The following is a 21,589-nucleotide window of genomic DNA, read 5'->3' as shown; positions in this document are numbered from 1 at the left end:
AACAATAAATGTATCCAGCCTAGGATAATCAAGGAGGAATTGCTGCAGGGGTTGACTTTCATGTTGTTAATCTGTATTTGTTGGGAACCAAATAATCACTGTTTTAGGCCCAGAACATTGACAATAATAAACATAGAACTTTCCCTCAAGAAATTCTCCATTATCATTAGAATGAGGGCTGAAGGATGTGAAAGCAACAATAATTCAACCCCAGGGACCAGTGACATGCATTCAATAGAAGTGTATACAAGCCAGGAGGGTTACTCAGAGAAAGGAGTGCCTCCACTCTAGTTCTAGTGGTAGTGACCTTGACATGCCACTGCATCCCTCTTGATGACCTATTTCCATGTCTGCAAAGTGAGTGGCTCATTCTGATGAACTTGGAGACATCTCTGGCTTCATCAGGATTTAGCCTACATATATTTTAGTTACTCAGAAATGAAATACAGGCATAAATGGAACTAGGGGATGAGAGGCAGTGGCCCAACCCACCATCACCAAACTGGTTGGACCTCATATGTTGGGTCTGTTAAAAGTACATTCTGCACTAAAGCAGCAAGTTTACCTATATAAATAAGAGTTTTTTCTTGTCATTCCCGTAATGGATATGGGGGGGGGAGGGAGGTGAGGAAAATAGTGAGCAAATTCTCAGATGTAGGAACTCAGTTTGGTGTACTTTTCAACCTCACAATAAAACACTGAACTATACTTCCTCTGGGTCTACTTTAGCTCATCAAAAATCCACCCTGATAGATTTCTGTGGGAAGAAACAAAGATCTTTTTAAGGTCTTCAATCCCATATTTCACATATATTTGTGGAGCCCTAAAAACATTAAGATAAATGGCATTGAGTGCTTTACCTCCCTGTTTCTGCCAGAAGACTAGGAATGGCAGCAAGAAAGAGCACCACATGGAGAATGATTAGATAAAAACCATCTTCCTCTACCTTAAAATCCTCTGCAGGGAGAGAAACAATTCAGGTCACCTCTTAGAAGGGGTTGCCTTACTTGCCTGAGCCAACTCACATGTGAACACTCATTCATACATACTACCAGTGATCTCTTTCAAGCCAAACACTTCTAGATCACTCCAGTGACATGGGGGGTGGGGGGAGGAATATAAGGCTCAATCCAATGCTTGGATTTTTTTAATTCAGTGCAAAACCATTAGAGGCCTAATATCTTTCCTGGGGTCTGCCATAAGATTTGGGAGAAGACAGTAAGTTGGAGATTTAGTTTGAAATACACCTACGCACCTGGCAGAGAAAAACCTTTATGGTCACATAAAAGGATGAGTCCAGTCAGCTCTCAAATCCAGTACAATTCTATGTTATTCCCTCATTTATTCACTAATTCCTTCAACCATTTGCTCACTTACTGTGTTTGACGTCGTAATTGGGCTTGGGAAAGATAGATGAAGGACACGTAATTCCTGCACTCAAGAAGCTCATATTTGATTGATATAAGTAGCTAACATGCATTTGCCATTGTTCTAATACAACAATCCCAGGATAGAGGCATTAATGTTATTATATCCATTTTATAGATGGGACATAATTGAAGCCAGAGAGATTTAACTGTTTTTCTTAGGTCACACAGCTAGGCATGGCAGAGCTGAGATTTGAACCTGCAGGTAGTCTAGCTGTAGAGTGCTCTCAACCACATGACAGGCAACATAGACATGTGTGAAATGCAGTAATGTAGTGCAGCATGGATTTAAGAGTATGGACTCTGGAATTATACCATGAAGGTTTAAATTGCTGGTTATACTACTTATTAACTGTCTGACCTTTGGCAAGACATTTCTCAGTTTCTCTTTCTCTTGTACAATTTGGAGATGATAAAAGGATCTACTTCATGAGCTACTGTGAGATTGAAATAAAAATGCATGTAACCTGCTTAGCAGACTATCTGACATATAAAATTATGTAATAAATATTAGATATTACTATTAATAATAATGATAGAGTTAGTGCAAAGGAGCTACACAACATAAGGAACTCATTTCTGCTTGAAGTATCAGAGAAGGCAGTTTGGAGCTGGACCCCAGACGTGGCACCTTATCTCATCCTATTATACCCCATTATGTTTCCTAAGTAATTCTTTAAGGAGAGCCCGTGCAAAAATTACAACAGTGACTAAAGAGCAAGAAAATATGACTTATACAGAGAAATATAATAATTAAATTAGTAACCAGGCATAATGATAATATCATGGCCAGAAAACAGTAAGAATATAATAATAGACAATGCCTTTATGAAGTATATGGTGATGGCTATAAAACCTTCATATTTACCTAAGTCAATGACAGATTTGATCAAAGGAAATTTAGTTTAGCTTTGCTGAATAAGAATGTTTCTTCTTTATGAATGACTGTCTTTTATCCTTAGAACAGATGACCAAGAGAAATTGTGAGATCTTCTTTCTTAAAGATAGTCTTCTCTGGATAAGTTGATTTAAGGATGACCCTGCAGGGTCAAAATGAATGAGGAAAGCAACCATTTTCCCTGACCAGGGAGCAACAGCGGTGATCGACATTCACCCAAGGAGCTTCAGAGCCCGCTTTTATGAAGCCTAGTACATGATCTCCAGAGAAATAATTGTAGCCATAAAATGTAAAAACTAGGGATTGAGTGTAGGGCAAAGAGATTTCTATAGTTATCTGGTCAACCTATTCATATTTCAGATGAAGAGACACGTCTAGAAAGGCTAAGCGGCCTAGAACTCTAACCATTTTTTTTTCTTATTTCTGTTCCAGAATTCTTTGACGCAGATATTAAAAACACCAATTCCTCCCTCAATGATATTTTTGATTCCTCAATCCTATTAAATATGTAACATAGAAACTTAGGGAAAACATAACTTGGAAAACACAAAGTTTAAAATACTTGGAAGGAAAGTGACGGGTTTATAGGGACCTAATGTTCACTACAACTTTGTTGACGTGAATGGTTGCTTTCTAGAGCTGGAGAGAATACATTTCTATTGTTTCTGTCTTCACACTGTCAGTCTGCATGTGACTCAGCTTTTTTAAATGACTTTCGTATCTGTCATTTCATTTTGTCCTCCCGGCGTCCTAGGAAATAGTTAAGTAAAGCACTATCATTTTAATCAAACAAATGAGGAAACTGAAGCCAAATAAAGTTAAGCAAAGTATTTACTCTTCAAGTAAACCGAAACCATTTACTAAACAAACCCTCGAAGCTGCTTTATAGAATTATATCCTTGTTTTTTGTCTTTCTTTCTCCTTAATTTTGTATGGTAATGTATCAGAAATATTGTCACATCTAATTTACAAGCTTCCCTGAGGGTTACATGATATGCAAGGATATTTGAATTACAGTTCTTCTAGACTGTTGAATTAGAGGAAAATAATTTAACACGTTTAGTGCATAAGCACTTGATGTCTAGAGATACTCTTTCAATTCAATTTAGGAGATTGATTTTTTTTGTTGTGTTTTTCATTTTTAAACTATTACAAAATGATTATGATTTTGCTGCCTTTTTTTTCTCCTTATGTGTTTTGTGCCAAAACTTCTTAGATTTTTTTTTAATTTAAGAAAATGATTTCAATAGATTTGAAATCCTCCTATTCTTTCTCTAATTTGTTAGGAAGTGATTTATATAACAAATATAATGTGGAATAATAGCTCCTCCAAATTAGTATTCTTTGCAGAATCTTCCTAAAATGTCACATTGTGGACAACAAAAGATGATAATGGAATATGTATAGACACTCATCTTTCTGACATTATATGAAAGATGGAATTTTTTCTTTGAGCTGATGACATTTTGTAAACCACAGTTGAATGAATGGTTAGGAATCATAATAGCATACTCCTGAGAGGGTGAAATGTAACATGGCCATGTCCACACAAGACTACATTTTAGGAGTCCTGGGAAAATTGGTTTTCTGCCTTTTTCTCAAGTTTGAATCACTCCTTTCTTTCAGATGACCTTGGAGTCATCACCCAAAGTATCACAGAAACTGAAAAGAAATTAGTAAACGTTGTATTTCCCCTCCCAAAGAAAGAGTCTCATGGATGTTAATTTGAGTGAGTGCCCTTAAACCTTAGTGCCTCCTTTTCACCATACACGGATGTTGAATACTTAAAATATGTAAAACCTTCTATATTCAAAGAACTGTCCCTCTTTCCAATTAACTTTCAGTTTAATGAGAGGGATATAAGCATATAAGTTAGCTAAAATAAAAAGTATGAGATTTTATTATAAATGTAAACAGAAGCTATAAATAAATTTGAAGTTACTTCCTAGTGATCAGTCAATGGCAATTGTTATCATTATTAACAATTAGCAGTGAAAGCATACTTGTGTGTGTGTGTATGATTTTCTCCTATAAAGAGTAAATGCATTTATTTTACCAATATTTTTATGAATTCTGATTGGAGGGAAGAGGAGAAAGTGGAGAAAGGAACTAAAATTTATTTTAAAACTCTTACATAGCATGATCTTAATCAGAGCCCTTATTCTTTATTCTCCCCACAACATACTTCTCACTTTTTTATAGATCAGGAAACTGAGAATCAGAGACTGTAAGCGAGTTACCCAAGTCTATCCAGGAAGAAAATAGCATATCTAAGTTTTGAACCCAAATCCAAACCTAATAAACTTTCCTCTGTAGTGCATTTCTTCCTATTCTGCTATGGACTGAGCCCAACCTATAGATGAACAAAATATTCAGCAATAATAGGTGTCAAGTAGAGAATTTTGTATCAAGATACTGAGATGTGAAAATGTGTGGTAAGACATGAGACACGATACTGAAAAGCATATTAGAGCTGTGACACGGAGAGTCTTAAATCCAGGTAATGGAGAAGTTTGCTTGTCAGTAGATGATACTGGAGACATTGTTGATTGTCACACTGGGGGAGGGCGAAGTGTTTACTAGTGGCATCTAGTGGGTATAGGTCAAGTGAAAAATCCAAAAAACATATAGGACAGCCCCCACAACAAACAACTATCTGGTCTGAAGTGTCAATAGTGCTGAGGTTGAGAAACCTTAATGTAGATAATGGGAATCCATTAAGGTATCTTAAGATTTTATGTACACTTTAAAAAGATTACTCTGACATCAAAATTTAGGGAAAACTGGAGTGAGGAAGTGACTGGAGATAAACAAGGCAGTTAACAGATCTACAAAAGAGTTAAGAGCAGTGACCATGAGATAAGAGATAGACTAAGAGATACTGCACAGGAGAAATTAAAATTGTGATCAACTGATTCCTTTCTCTCTCTCTCAGAAGCCCTACTTAACATCCAAGGTTTGATTCTAGGATTTTAGTCTGAGTGAGCAGACAGATGAGAGAGTACCATGAATTTAGAGATGGACTCTAAGGGAAAAAGCAGCACAACTATACATTGGTCATTATATTTTTTTATGGGAAAGGTTAACTAATGTCAGTTTTTGAACACATTTAGTTGATGATGTCAATGAAAAATCAGTATCTCTGAGATGTCCAGTAGGTATTTGGGCATACAGGTTGATTTTAAAGTAATATATATCCCTTAGAGCTGTAGATTTGGCAGCCCTCTAGGTACAAATGATGCTGGGGCAGAGGTGAGAAAGGCAATTCCTGGATAGAGACAAAAAAAAAGGGAGGGGGGGAAGCTGAAAGCAGAACTATACCAGGAACCTCTATGATTACTTTGCAGAAAGATGAAGATTGGGATATTAAGAGATCATGAACAGTTTTAGCCACATTATAGGGCTGAAGGAAGATGGCCATTGGCTGAGATATAAATCCACAGATTGCATAGGGCAAAATTTGGAGTTGAAGGGAAGGACAAAGCTGGAGCAACATGAATACCAAAGAAAGTGATGTTTTCTTAGTAAGAACACACCTATTTCTCTCCTACCCACCCACAGATAGCTCAGTATATATTCAGAATGGATAAAGCTAAAATTTTAAGATTTATAATTGAGAAAATATAACATCAATTTAAAAAAAAAACCTCCTATAATTTGGGTTGCATGTCAATCACTTTGGATCTCTAGATGAAATCAGACTTTGATGTATACAAAGACCATGAAGTGTGCCCAGCTAGTCCACTGTTTCCTAGCCCAGGCTAGGAAAAATCTATATTGAAGTGGATTTTCCTTGGCCTCCCTTAAAGAATAGTTTGTGTATCTAGGTGGGACCTGAAGAACTGAATGTTTCAAAACCTTCCCAGGTGATTCTGGTGAAGGTATTCCTCAAAATAAATTTTGAAAATCCCTGGATTCCATCCCACTCTCCTCATTCCAAAGATCAGGCTAAGCTAAATGACTTACCCAGGATCACAGAGCTGCTGAAAGGAAGCGCTGGTGTTAGAGCTGGAATTCCCCTAACTTGGACACCAAAGCTCCTTCATTAGACAGCCTAAATGTCCTCCGCAATGGTAAACTGGGGATTTGGTCTGTTCTAATCCATTGGTATGTGTTGTCAGGATCTCGCACATTGCCTTCAGGGTCATTAAAGCCAATCTGTAAATAGTTGCTCATCTATGTCTCTTAAATGTGTGATATACCAGGATAAGGAGGTAGCAATATCCATGAGATCTCTGGCACCTCAATTTCATACTCAAACCCATTCTGGTGTTTTTACAACGTCTTTTTTCTTTCCTGGATAAACATTTTCTCTTCAGGAACCAGATGTCACATGGAGACAGGATATGTCTTAAGTCTAGGTTTTTGCTACTGATGGAAAAATCCAGAGATAACTTCTCTTCAAGGTCAAATTGCTCACCTTACTGTCTGTTTCACCCTCTAGGAGAATATGTTGTTATGACCACTCATTTCCACCTGAAGAGAAAGATTGGCTATTTTGTTATTCAAACATACCTGCCATGCATAATGACAGTCATTCTCTCCCAAGTCTCGTTCTGGCTCAACAGAGAGTCTGTACCAGCGAGGACTGTCTTTGGTAAGTGCCAATCAGGACATGCAGGCAAGGGTCTGGGGAGCAAGTTATATCATCCTGATGATGTTGCGAATGGAATGAAAAAATAACTGTACATTAAAATCTGAAGTTAGCACAATAGAAAGGTTCAAAGAATTACCATTCTCATTATGGTGTGATTTTAAAAAACTCTTTAAATTGCAAGCTGTTTTAATGTATGTAAATAGATGCATGTGAATATCAACTAGGCACATGCTATGTTTAATACTCTTTACTATGGAATAAAAAGCCTTAAGAGGCTTATAATCTAAACTAAAGATTATTCATGTGCAGAGATCCCTATGGTATCATTCTTCAAGAATAGGCAAGGTATGGAAAATCAGTTATCTCAGGAAAAAAGCAAGACTTTGCTACAAATGCCCAGAAAAGAGTTTTTTCTTCTGAACTTAGCAAAGTGCTTCCAGGTTGGAAACCACCAAATCTTTGCTCTGACAGTAGCCTAGAAACACAGGTATATTAAGATCCAGAATGAGGGTGCCTGGGTGGCTCAAATGGTTAAGCATCTGCCTTCAGCTCAGGTCATGATCCCAGGACCCTGGGATCAAGTCCCGCATTGGGCTCCCTGCTCCTTGGGAGCCTGCTTCTCCCTCTGCCTCTCTCTCTCTCTCTCTCTCTCTCTCGTCTCTCATGAATAAATAAATAAAATCTTTAAAAAAAAAAAAAGATCCAGAATGATTCCAGCCGCAGAGCACAAGAGTAGTTCATTTCAAACTTCTTTTATTACCATTTGTTAATATTAACTAGTGTTGAAGCCACTTACTAGAACTGAAGATTGAACTCTTGTCAAGATGCTTATTTATAGATGTATATTCACTGGAATTTCAGAAAAATAGAATAGAGAACATATTTTATGTTTTATGTTTATTTTTGTAGAATGAATAATAGTACTAGGTGAAAAAGATTTTTTTAAATGCTCACTCTTCCCCCTTCTTACCCTAATAAATCCTACCCTTCCCGTTTGAAAATTCTCTAAAGCATTTTGGAATGTTTTATAAGTCAAAAACCTTAGTCTTAACATTTTCAACAATCTGATATCTCAGCCAACTTATGCCCTTTTGGTGAACATAACTACATATCTGTAAACTCAACTGTGGCAAGTATTTCCGTGTATCAAGTTATATATTTCAATGTTTTAAGTTCAGTACAATCACAAATACAATTTCCCAAGACCTTTAGCCTTTTAACATTTATTTAGAACACATGTTTCTATTGTTTTTAGTCTCAACTCGAACATTCCTCCCTGCTGGGTGAGATGCCTGAGAGGGTCACAGCTATTTAAAGAAAAAATACACAAAGGAAAAAGAAAAAAAAAAGTACTTTGTAACAGTTTATTATAAGGCATCAAGAATGCAACATAGCTGAAGCCTCTTTTATGTCGTCAAAGGTCATCTTCTTGCTGGTGCCTGTTCTCTGTCATTTAGAGGCAATGTGATCATGTAATTTTGTTGCCAGATAGATCAAAGTTTTAGGTTCAATCTTCATTTTTTTTTAAGATTTAGTTGCCTATAAAATGAGAATGCAATTAAAGTAAAATAGTGCTGTTTAAAAGATTGAGAAGAATAAAAATATGTCAATTGTCAGGTTGAATTCTTGGAACTCGATATATGCTCAATCCATTTTTGTTCTTTTCCCTGTCCCTCTAGCAGGAATTGTAAGACCACACACACACACACACACACACACACACACACACACACACCTCTCCTTATGCCCTTCTTAATTTATGGATGCATTTGGTTTAAGAACACACATTCCCAAATTACTTCTGACAGTTGCCTACATGAACCAAAATTTGAGAAAAAAATGGAATTCACTGTAGCAGAGGTTTATTAACAAGGACTGAAGTTGTCAGTAATAATAGCCATTAACTTTGTTCAATGCTGAACACTTTATTACAGTAGTTTATTTAATACTCATAATAGCCCTCTGAGTTAGACTTATTAATTTGCAAAGAAATATTTTTTTTTAAGAAAACCAACAGAAGTTCAGAATTGTGAGACAATTTTCCCAAGGTCATTCAGCAATTAAAGAGCTGGGACTTGAAACTGGGTTGTTCTGTTCCTCAAATACCGACACTTAATTACCTTGCTCTTTGCTCAAGTTAATATTGATATGTAAATTTAAGAGCTGTTTACCAGCCACTATTTCTTAAAGCGTTTGTTGGTTACATAATACAGATAATGCCCCAGAACTTTCTGTAACATCTCCAAAGTTTAAAGTAAGTCTATTCCCTTTTTTTATCTGTGACTGTGTATCAAAAATATGATTCAATAAAAGTCTCTGTGTTTCTTCTTACTCTTATCACTTCCTAACATAGTTACAAAGATCATCTACCTTAAAATTCATGGAAAACTAGGGAATATTGGATGTTTTAAAGCAGCTATGAAAAATTAACCACCTACCAGCTGTGTGATACTGCTGATTCTCTAAAAGTTAATCAAAAGGGGTAATCATGGATATGAGTTTTAAACACATCGGATGACAATATCTTCCACAGCAATAATTTATCATCTTTAAAACGTTTTACATATTGTTACATTTAATCCTCAAATAATCTTGTGAATTACTGCAGAAATTTCTCTTAGAATTTCAGCAATGATATATAATTGAGAGAATGAAATCTAAATCACCCCTTTTACAGATATGGAGACTGAGGTCCCTAGAAGTGAATTTGCCTATGCGGCCATTGAGCTAGTAAGTGGTGAGTCTGGGACCAGTCACGGAAAAAGGTTTGAAGTTTTTCCATACCGTGCAGCCTGCTGGGTTACTGTGAATTTTTTAATGCCCTTTCAAATGGCTTAAAATGTATCTTATAATATTAGATCATACTGCATTACATATACTAATTATCTAAATAAGCTAAAAACAACTGACTTGAAAACCGCTTTGAATATTGGTAACTTTAATCACTAAGGATGGATGTGCAAACCAAGGGCAGATGAGGCAGCATTAACAGAGAAAGGGAAAGATTGTGGACATCTAAATCAGGCAAGCTTGTGCTCAAATGTTTGTTTTGTCACTTCTGTGCCGTGTGCCCTCAAGCAAGTGACATGCAACACATTTCAGGAGTTTCTTCAAAAAAGGAGCTGTATCAGAATTAGGAGGGAAAGATAGTTTAAAAGTAGAAGAGTTTGTAACAAAATATTACCCTAAAATAAATAATTAATATTACCCTAAAATAATAATTAAAATAAGTTTGTAACAAAATATTACCCTAAAATAAATTAATTAATTAAAAGTAATGTAACAAAATATTATCCTAAAATAATTCAATTATCTATCAGTGATTAACAAGAAGCTGTTGACTTCTTGGTTTATACATTTAGGATATGCAGATAGAATATTAAACAGGGCTGAGGATCCAGCAGTTTCTTGTGGATCAGAGACAACGAAGATCATTGCTTTCTGTTTCAAAAAGTTGGGGACAGTGAGACAGTATTACTTCCTTTCCTGCCCAGGACACCTTGTTCAAGGCACCCAATTAAAGCAATTCATGCTGTTATTAACAGCTTCCCAATAGCAGAGCAGTTTATCCCTCCAAGAGATCCCCCTCAATACTGCCGCACTGTGAACTGCCAACTACAATAGGGGTTAAATTAAAACTCATCCATCCCAAACCAAAGCGGGATGAACTAAAAAACACAATGTATCTGTGGTCCTACTGGTTTCCCTTTGCCCTAGTAGGCTGACCTCCAGTGATCAAATTTTGTAGTGTGAACCTACAGATTCACTTAATTTCTTCCTTTACAGGAGTAACAACTGTGCTCACTATGACAACTTTGAGCATCAGTGCCAGAAATTCTCTTCCTAAGGTGGCTTACGCCACTGCTATGGATTGGTTCATTGCAGTGTGCTACGCCTTTGTGTTCTCAGCTCTGATCGAGTTTGCCACGGTCAATTATTTCACCAAGAGAGGTTATGCATGGGATGGCAAAAGTGTGGTTCCAGAAAAGGTAAGTACTTCAGTATCCCCCATGATCTGTCACTGGTATGTCTTATTAAACCTGTGAGATGGCATTTTTGGACTTTGGGGAATGGATGAAGAATGCAGACACAGTAATGAGGATTCTCTGTTTCTTGTATCATAAGTGACTGTCTGCTGTGGTAATTTTGGCAGTGCTAAAGAGAGAGGTTGTTTAAGTGAGCCGATGTGCAAAGTAGAGTGAAGGAGATAAAGGAGGGACAAAGGTAAACATTTCTACTCAAATATGCTTTCCTGTGGTCTCTATTGATTTGAGAACAGTTTTAATCAACTTGACATTAGGAGCAAATAAATTTATGCCATTTATAATTTGGACTTAAAAATCACAGTCTTTTGGTTGTTTTCTGAGCCTAATCACTTTGGTCATAAATACCATTAACTCTAATGCCTCGACTGAATTTAGTTTACAAAATGTATTATCTCCAATTTTCAGTGAAGTAAAGGACAGGAAATATATTTCCTTTCCAAATTAGGTTTGCTTTAAGGATCATACACAAATCACAGAAAAATCCTTCATTGTAGAAAATTATCAAGTCAAGCTCATTACCGTTTTCCTAAATTAGAACCTATTTTAGAGCATATTTTAAAGCACATGAGGCGAGGATGTTTCTACTTGTATGGCTTGAAGGAAAAATATGTCAAAATGCAAGCGAGCCTTGGAATGGTGGAAAGAAGTCGAAGTCAGAGACACAGAGATTGTAGGGTGTCTAGAAATAATCTAGGAGGAATCACTCTATAGCAGCTTTTTCCCAAAAGTCTATTCCTCCGAGTACTAGTATCATGAGATAGTCTCTAAGAATAAAGTTCTGTGGTTGAATACACTTGAATAATGCTGCATATTATATCACAGAGTCACGGGATACTCAAGAATATGAAAGAGTCTATTGTAAAGAAATTTACTTAATGGTGTTTCCCTCATAGCTCCATGGATGTACTAGAAAGGAAAATGCTTTGTGGTGGAAACATCTACCTTATTTAGACTAATTTAAGGGGCGCCTGGGTGGCTCGGTTGTTAAGCGTCTGCCTTTGGCTCAGGTCATGGTCTCGGGGTCCTGGAATCGAGCCCCGCATCGGGCTCCCTGCTCCGCGGGAAGTCTGCTTCTCCCTCTCCCACTCCCCCTGCTTGTGTTTCTTCTCTCTCTGTGTCTCTCTCTTTCTGTCAAAATAAATAAATAAAAATCTTTAAAAAAAAAATAAACTAATTTAAAGTGTTACTGATTATAAGATGAGCTATTAATATATGCATAAGTAGGAAAGAAAAGATTTTGCCAAGTAAAAGCTCTTTTAGATTTACCCCTCAGGCACAGATGAGTCAGCTGAACACCCCAATGATCTCCTACCCAAGTGAAAGCAAAAGAAGGTCTGTATAGAATGCACTATGGCAGCCAACAGAACCCTAACCAGGCCCTCAAAATTCACTTGCCTTGAAACGTGCTTGCCAAGTATAAAAAAAAAAAAATCTGAATTTGCAAACCAAGGACCTTGGCTCAGGTTCAGGAGAGAGAAGGGACAAGACAAAGGGATTGCATTTACCGGTTGGAGAGAGGAGTAAGGAGGAGTAAAAGAGTGAGGACAGAGTGATTGTCAGATACTTACTTTAGACATTGATGGTCTCCATTTGTCCTACAACAGAAGAGCATCCCAAAGAAGAGAGAGCCAAACATGGGGAATAGTTAATCATAAGACACTACCAAGTATAAGACATAACCCAGAGTCATAGATGTGAACATTTTTAAATTCGTATCTTAGAATCACTAAAATAGTCTGCTAAAGGGCTTCAGAATTAATGATCTGTAAACGTGGGTGATATACAACTGAAAAGTGATATGCCAACATTGGGAACAATTGCTTTTCTATCTGAATACTCTCTTTGTTGCAAGAGGCCAGTGTCTTTCTGATTCTGTCTCATCAGTATCAGTTGTTAATGACTTGTTAGTTGAACTTGGTCCAGAAAACAGAATTTGTGTTGAGGCATTGGTTGAGCTCAAAGTTCAGTTATTTATCTCTGTCTGACCCTGTATTTGGAAATACTCTGATCTCTATCAATCTACAGTCCATGTTATTCAGTATACAAATATAGATATAGAGTCGTATCTTATCTATATAAATATATACATATATCAGTAATTCATCTATAGCCATCATCCAAATGAGAAAGATAATATTTTCTGTAAATTATCTATGCCTCTGTAAAAATCTTCCCTAGGGCTTTGCCAGTTTGATTGGCTTTTTACAGGGAGTGTGAGCACAGTGTAATCCAGGTCTCATTTTGACATTTAGAGAGAATTAATAAAATATATTTTCTATGACCAGGTGAGTGTTTTCAGGAGAATTAAATTTTCAATCTCTAACATGGTATAACTTGAAAATAAAAAGAAAAGTTCTCTAAGTCATCGCATTATCAACTGAGCATTCAGGAGCCTGCTTAAGATCCATTTTCATATGGTAAATTGCTAAAAGAAATATCAGTTTCTTACAAATCAAAACCTCAATGAGATACCACCTCACACCAGTCAGAATGGCTAAAATTAACAAGTCAGGAAACGACAGATGTTGGCGGGGATGTGGAGAAAGGGGAACCCTCCTACACTGTTGGTGGGAATGCAAGCTGGTGCAGCCACTCTGGAAAACAGTATGGAGGTTCCTCAAAAATTTGAAAATAGAGCTGCTGTATGACCCAGCAATTGCACTCCTGGGTATTTACCCCAAAGATACAAATGTAGTGATCTGAAGGGGCACGTGCACCCCAATGTTTATAGCAGCAAAGTCCACAATAATCAACTATGGAAAGAGCCTAGATGTCTATCAACAGATGAATGGATAAAGAAAATGTGGTATATATATATATATATATATATATATATATATATATATATATATATACACACACACACACACACACACACACACACATATATATATATATATATATATATATACACAATGGAATATTATGCAGCCCCATCAAAAAACACAAAATCTTGCCATTTGCAATGATGTGGATGGAACTTGAAGGTATTATACTAAGCAAAATAAGTCAATCAGACAAAGACAACTATCATATGATCTTACTGATTTGAGGAATTTGAGAAACAGAACAGAGGATCATAAGGGAAGGGAAAAATGAAACAAGACAAAACCAGAGAGGGAGACAAACCATAAGAGACTCTTAATCTCAGGAAACAAACCGAGGGTTGCTGGAGTGGTGGGGGTGGGAGGGATGGGGAGGCTGGGTGATGGACATTGGGGAGGGTATGTGCTATGGTGAGCTCTATGAATTGAGTAAGACTGATGAATCACAGACCTGTACCCCTGGAACAAATAATACATTATATGTTAATAAAAAAAGAAATACCAATTTCTTAAAGAATGTAGGGAGCTCAACATTCTTGAAAATTAAAAAAAAAAGATTATTAAGTATTCTTTCCTGATAAGCCAACCAGATATGTCTCAATATTTTATTCAACATGATGTTGCAAATAAAATCACTTAACTTGAGAAACTTAGTACTGGAGTATTATAATTTGGCACTGGGAGAAATGAAATCTATCAAAAATATAAACTCTTCTCCAAGAATTATTCCTGCTGCAGGTTACTCGTTTCAGTTTATCTAACAGGGTGTCTTTCACTCAACAACTTTTGATTAGATTGGAACCCATTGCCTCTCTTCCACAATAGAGTACATATACTTTTTTTTTTTTTAAAGATTTTATTTATTTGATAGAGAGAGACACAGCGAGAGAGGGAACACAAGCAGGGGGAGCAGGAGAGGGAGAGGGAGAAGCAGGCTTCCCGCGGAGCAGGGAGCCCGATGCAGGGCTTGATCCCAGGACCCTGGGATCATGACCTGAGCCGAAGGCAGACGCTTAACGACTGTCACCCAGGCGCCCCAGCAGTTCCTGAACTCTTAACAAACAGGCGCCCGAGTACATATACATTTTATCTAAAGGACATGCATGCTTTTTCATGTATTCTGCAATGTTAGAACTCTTATTTTTTAAGAAATGAACTAATACAAATTTGGGCTGGCTATTTAACGGTGTTGAAATAATCAACCATATCTCCTTTTTTATTCTAGTATAGATGATACAAAATGTTACATTAGTTTCAGATGTACAACCTAGTGATTCCACAACTCTATGCATTAATGCTATGCTCACCACAAATGTAGCTACCAAGGGTCACAATCCAATGCTGTTATGATACCATTGACTATATTCCCGATGCTGTGCCTTTTATTCCCATGATGTACTCACTCCATAACTAGAAGCCCGTATTTCCCACTGCCCTTTACCCATTTTGCCCATCCACCCCCTTGTCCTCCGCTCTGGCAACCAACAATTTGTTCTCTGTATTTATGGTCTGTTTCTGCTTTGTGTTTGTTTATTCATTTGTTTTGTTTTTTAGATTCCATATATAAGTGAAATCATATATATGGTGTTAGTCTTTCCCTGCATAACTTACTAAACCATATCTATTTTTGACCTGTAGTCATTTTGACATTGAAAGAATCACTGTTACTTGTTTTATTTTTGTACAAATAATTATGGAAATTTCTGTCACTCTTCATAAAGCTTAACCAAATCTGTATTCACTATAAAATAGGAGTACACTTGGAGTAAGTGGCCTTATTTTTAATGATGTAATACTAGAAAGAAAAAATTCTGAGCTCTTTGTCATTGTCTTAATGTAATTCTTAAGGATTCTGAGAGGGGAGGAAAAAGTAGCAGATAGGTTACAGGGCTGGATAAAGAAATTAACCTGTTAAAATACCTGACTAGCGTGCCTTATGAAAAGCAGCAGGTCTTCTGGTAGTAAGATTTTATTCTGATTCAATAATAAAAATACAAATTATTCAGAGAGCATTGAGTCTGGTTGGTCAGGTTTAGCTGCTCATCAGTATTCTCTGCATACCCTTTTGCAGTATCAGTAACCAGACTCTGCTCCTGAGGAATTTTGATTCAAAATATGGATTGTGCCCAAGATATTTGCCCTTTAAAATTTTTTAACTAGTGATTTAATGAGCACAAAAGAATGAGAACTACTCTTCTACATTAATGCTGTCCAGCAGAAATACGTGAGACACAAATGTGAGCCATATATATAATTTAAAATTTTCTAATAGCCTTATTTAAAAAGTACAAACCAGTGAAACTAATTTTTTTTTCTTTTTTGACTTTTTATTTAATTTCTAGTTAGTTAACATACAGTATGGTGTTAGTTTCAGATGTTGAATTAGTGACTTAATAATATGATTTAACCAATATATCAAAAATATTATATTTACAATGTGTAAACAATAAAAAACACTATTAAAGAGATATTGCATTCTTTTTTCTTTTTTTTATAGTAGACCTTCAGAATCCTATACATATTTTATACTTACACACTAGCCACATTTCAAGTACTCAGTAGTCATAAGTGGCTAGTGGCAACTGAATCAGACCACATAGCTGTAAACAATGATCCACTTCAGTTTTTAGAAATTTCTATATGACAGAAACCCCAAGAAATGCTGCGGGTTGAGACTCATTGCACAGATAGCATGGACAAGCAGCTGACACTGAATAAGAATTGACTTCAGGATACCCTGAATAACTCTGCTTTATCATTTGCCCACTTGCAACATAGGGAGAAGGAGCAAATAATAATTGGCTCAGCATCTTACTGCTGCAAAACAAACCACTCCAAAACTTAGTGCCTTAAAGTAACCACCAGGCACTTGGGGCTGGGAACAACCTGGTGGTACTTAAGGTTAGTAGACCGTGGGCTCAGTAACATGGTTGCAGTACATGAAAGACTCCACCAGGGGGGAGAGAATCCACGATGGCCTCTCATTCGTCTGGGGCCTGATAACTGGCGGGCCCTCTCTACTGCACATGATCTCTGGTCACCCAGTTTTCTAGTCCAGGCTTCTTCATGAGGCAGTAATATGTTTCTAGAGGGTAAAGGCTGAGGCTATAAAGCTTCTTGAGGATAGGCTCCTAAACTGGCATCACATCACTCCACCTCCTGATTGGAAAGCCTGGAAAATACTGTGCATTTTTTTTCCAGCTTTATTGAGATACGTGACACATGACATTGTGTAAGTTTGAGGCATACAGTGTGGTTCATATGATACATTTATATGTTGTGAAGCGATTACTGCCATAGCATCAGTTGTCATCTGCATCCTGTCACAAAGTTACCATTTCTTTTTTTGTGGTGAGAATGTTTAAGACCTAGTCTTGGCAACACTCACGTCTAGGATATGTATTATTAGCTGTAAACACTGTGCTGTAGAGTAGATGCCCAAATTTGTCAATTTTATAACTGGGCATTTGTGTCTGCATTTTTCTTTTGTCTCAATAATATAGTCATACATTACATTTCTCACGTTTTAAACAAAGCATAGGTTTGGGTTCCAAAGTAAAGTTCACTTTGCTCAACAACTTATAAACTTCCTTCCCACAGTTTACTGAACAAAATGCTTTTACTCTTTCCTTCTATAGCCAAAGAAAGTGAAGGATCCTCTCATTAAGAAAAACAATACTTATGCACCAACAGCAACCAGCTACACCCCCAATTTGGCCAGGGGTGACCCCGGCTTAGCCACGATTGCTAAAAGTGCAACCATAGAACCAAAAGAAGTCAAGCCGGAAACAAAACCACCAGAACCCAAGAAAACCTTTAACAGTGTCAGCAAAATTGACCGACTGTCAAGAATAGCTTTCCCGCTGCTATTTGGAATCTTTAACTTGGTCTATTGGGCTACATATTTAAACAGAGAGCCTCAGCTAAAAGCCCCCACCCCACATCAATAGGTCCTTTCATTCACATTCTGTTGTTCAGTCCTCCGCACTGGGAATTGCTTTCTGTTCTCAACGCAGTGATTTCTACCTGCTTTATTGCCTCTGTCTTAAAGAATTTGAAGGTTTCCTTATTCCATAATTCATACAAGAACAACAGACCCCTGTCCAGCAGTCCAGAGCAAAGCAGAGCATACAGCTGAGAGACAGGATTCTGAGAGAGGAAGCAAGAGAGAAAAGTCACGACAGAAGGAGACAGAATGAAAGAGAGGAAAGGTTGGGGGAGTAGGTCCAGGCTATGAAGAAAAGTAGAAGGAAAATAAAACTTTTAACTCTATAACTCCCAGGTCATTTGTAGATATATATTTCCAAATATTCTAAAAAAAAGATACTGTATATGTCAAAAATATTTTTATGTGGAGGTGTTTCAAGGAATAAATTATAAATGTTTATTGAAAGAAATTTTAAAAATCTATGTCTTTATTGCACAGACTGCAGTGTACTTTACATTTTGTTTTGTTTTTTAAACTGATGTATAGCTTTAACGCTTTGTTTCCAAAGCTAAAGATCCCCAATTTTTTCTCCGTTTAAAAATGGCTAATGCATTATTCTGTTGTTAAAGGATATTTTAAAATTCATGGAAATTGCATAGGCAAACGTGCAGTTCCTTACCGTTAAGCACATTTAATCCAAAAGAGAGAAATGCTTTAAATAGGTTACTTCACCATCATCTGAGCTTTTATCACTAGATTCAATGAGGAATCATTTTAACAGAGACATACACTCAATAAAAACTAAATACTAAAAAAAAAAAAAAACAAAAAATATTCCCTTTGCCACCCTGTCTATATCCAGATAGCACATGGGTCCAATAATCACTTGATTCTCATTATGAAAAGATGTTTTTAGAGGGGCAAACATATTTTGCAAGCTCTAGAATTGTTGAATGTATTATTTTATATAACAGTACATTAAAAGCTTTAGATTGAAATTTATGACTAGTAAGCAAATATAGAATATAGAAATTATGTATGTAAATATACGGCATGAGATTGTACATTTTTTACTTTTTTAAAGTTGTGTTCTTAAAATATTGTGTAGGACTCACCGCTCTTAGCTGTTAGAATGTTGTAAAGTGCTATGGAAATACCTTAGAGCCTGCATTAAAAACAGAACAGCCTGTGGGAATCAGATGGAATTTAAAATAGACGGGTATAAATTCTGCTTATATAGAGAAAGCTTATAATTTCAAACTATCGTCCGGTGTACAGTAGTAAATCACTTGCTCTTTGCTCAAGTCATGCCAGATTTCCCTATTTGAGGCTCTTGTAAAATACAAAGAAAATGGAAAATCATTAGTTGGAGCTAGAAAATCAACTGTATATTATTGCTATAATTGCTGATACCAACTATCTCAATAAGTGTTATACCATATGTAGCATTAAATATAAAAACACATGAAAGAATGTACAGGAAATAGCTTTTATTGAGTAACATTATTACATTTCATTTATACTGTAGCAATATATTTGTAGGTATACTATGTAAGGGCTTTAACTACAAGAGGTCCATTAATACTCCCTATAAAAATTCTGGTCTGTTTCATTACTTCCCAGATGTTTTAGAGATGAATATTTATGCAGAAGGTATTTTTGAAGTCTCCTTTTGTCTGATAGAATTTCAGAGATGTTTAAATTTAGCATCCAGAATCCACAGGTCATAGTCTAACCACATTTAGAATACTACAACATAGACCTATCAGCATAATTGCCAAATAAGTCCATTGGGATCCGTACCCAAGTTTTGAGCAATGTTTCTTTCAAAAAGCTGCTATCCAATGATGTAGGAAAAAACACAGTTTGTGTTTTCCTAAACAAACTCTGGTTTTCTTTTTAAATGTGCTTTATTGTTTGATTTGGTCCTGCCTAAATTCAACGAGCTATGCCAATAAAGACTGAACCAAGGACATTTCATCCTCTGGTATCATGTGTAGATATCATGTATAAAAAATAAAATGAAATATGGCTCTAATCTCCGTGTTGCTGTTTATATCTGTTATTTTTCGGCGTTAACCCAATGTGTTTATTAAGAGCATTTTATCTTCCAGACTCCTCATGGCTAACATTTGGTCTGTATTTTGCTCATTAGATGTGAATATTTCTTACTAGTCTGCTTTCTGCTATGCAATGATTGCATTTCTATCATTTCTTAGTTTGTTAGTATGTGTGAATAGTATTCTATTGTATAAATTGATTGCACAATTTATCAAAGACAAATTATTCTATGTAGCTTTTCTACAGTGCTTTGCTAAACCATGTAATACTAGTTAAGTCTTCCTTGAAAATAAAGATACACTCTTATAGAGGACAGTTCCTGTTTACCCCCAGGAACATTTTTTAAAAGATGACACTGAATGTTTTTTGCACCTTAGTGCAATGAAGTGGCAATAAAACCTAACATGAATCGAGGTTGTTTATGGTAGATGCATGTATTGCTTTACACAGTTTAGCAAAAGTTCTTAATTTTATGTCATACTGTATTCTATTATAATAATAAAGCTAATATTATTCAATAACCAAATGGAATGTTTGACTCTCTTTTCCTATTATCCATAGGACTTACTACTGACCTGTTTTAAACATTTTCGCGTGCGAGCACCTTAAAGTGCCAAGTGCTAGCAAGAATCTAGGGTACAGAGAAGAGTTTTGAAGACGTGTCAATAATATGACCCTAAACTATGATTTTTAAATGAATCATTTGAAAAGAGGAATTATTAAATGCCCGATCTCTGGTGCAACCAGTAGCACTTCAACTCAAAATTCATAAAACATAAATAGAACGGAATCAAAATGCTGAAATGATAGTAGAGTATCTATTGTCAATACAGCCAATCTGTTTTCTGAACTACTGCACAGAGACTCTGGTTTAATTGTTTTGAGGGAGGAGTCTGAGCATTGTCATTTGAAAATCTCCCCTGGGACTGTTCTTTTCCTCAGTGTTTCTATGACCACAAAGTCAGATTAAAGTACAAAATACTTATAATCACTTGAAAGACAATAGAAAAATGATTTCAATGACAGAGATAAAACTGTACCGGGTTTCCACAGACAAGACTATGTGAGGCAAAATCTTTCTGTGTTAGATGGTGGCCAGGCAAAATCAAAATAAATTCTGTCTCTACAAATAATCTATCAAAAAAATGATTCATGAATTAGCAAAATTAATAATTTTAAAATCCTCCAACCAAATTGCTTATTCAATCCAAATAAAACTGCTCACTAAACTAGCTGAATCCACATTCACTGATTCCTTGGCTCTCACAAAAATGAATGTAATGAACGATGGTAATTTTGGCTATCAAAATACATCCATGTCAGGGCCCACCATAATAATTAGCTAAGAAATCAAAATCAGAATGGACCTGGCATAATTGCTGACCATCTGTGTGAATTTCATTATACCTGTTTGTTAAGTCCTTCTGTTGGAGTTTTCTAAAATCTCTCCAACTCTGGTGACCAACAAGAACAAACATCTGATTTGATTACATTATAGTCACATTTCAGTCAAACTCCAAATGTTAATTTAATTATGCTAAATTCTGCTAACATTTGCTGAGTCTCTATCTTGTATTAAGTATTGTGCTCCATGATAGGGGTGTAGACATAAATATTTCATGGCTTTTTTCCTTAAGGAAATTGCAATTAGGAAAGGAAGACAGAGAATCAAGCAAAGATAATATAAATACTGTGAGAAAAGTAGAGGGTGCTAAGAGACAAATAGCAGGGCTAACTTGGCACTCTTCATAAGTTACATAGTTGTATCTGTAGGAACTAATCATGCCCAAGCTAAAACTTGAACTGT

The 21,589-nt window shown here is 36.2% G+C and overlaps 1 protein-coding gene across 3 annotated transcripts in view; it reads left to right on the top strand.

The window, feature by feature from the left end:
- Window positions 1-20,308, top strand: part of GABRA1 (gamma-aminobutyric acid type A receptor subunit alpha1) — a 59,004-nt gene extending 38,696 nt beyond the window's left edge. The window contains exons 8-10 of one of the 3 annotated variants that reach the window (XM_027606858.2): window positions 6,770-6,922; window positions 10,832-10,911; window positions 17,432-20,308. In XM_027606858.2, coding sequence (XP_027462659.1) covers window positions 6,770-6,922; window positions 10,832-10,911; window positions 17,432-17,743 — 545 coding nt within the window. In that variant the 3' untranslated portion in view covers window positions 17,744-20,308. Of the gene's footprint in view, window positions 1-6,769; window positions 6,923-10,708; window positions 10,912-17,431 lie in introns of all 3 variants that reach the window. The other 2 variants (XM_027606857.2, XM_027606859.2) reach the window with 2 other exon arrangements.
- The last annotated feature ends 1,281 nt before the right edge of the window (window positions 20,309-21,589 follow it).

Source organism: Zalophus californianus, chromosome 5, assembly GCF_009762305.2.
Source record: "Zalophus californianus isolate mZalCal1 chromosome 5, mZalCal1.pri.v2, whole genome shotgun sequence".
NCBI lineage: Eukaryota > Metazoa > Chordata > Mammalia > Carnivora > Otariidae > Zalophus > Zalophus californianus.
The sequence above is the reverse complement of the archived record's forward strand: the minus strand, read 5'-3'. Positions and strand labels throughout refer to the sequence as shown.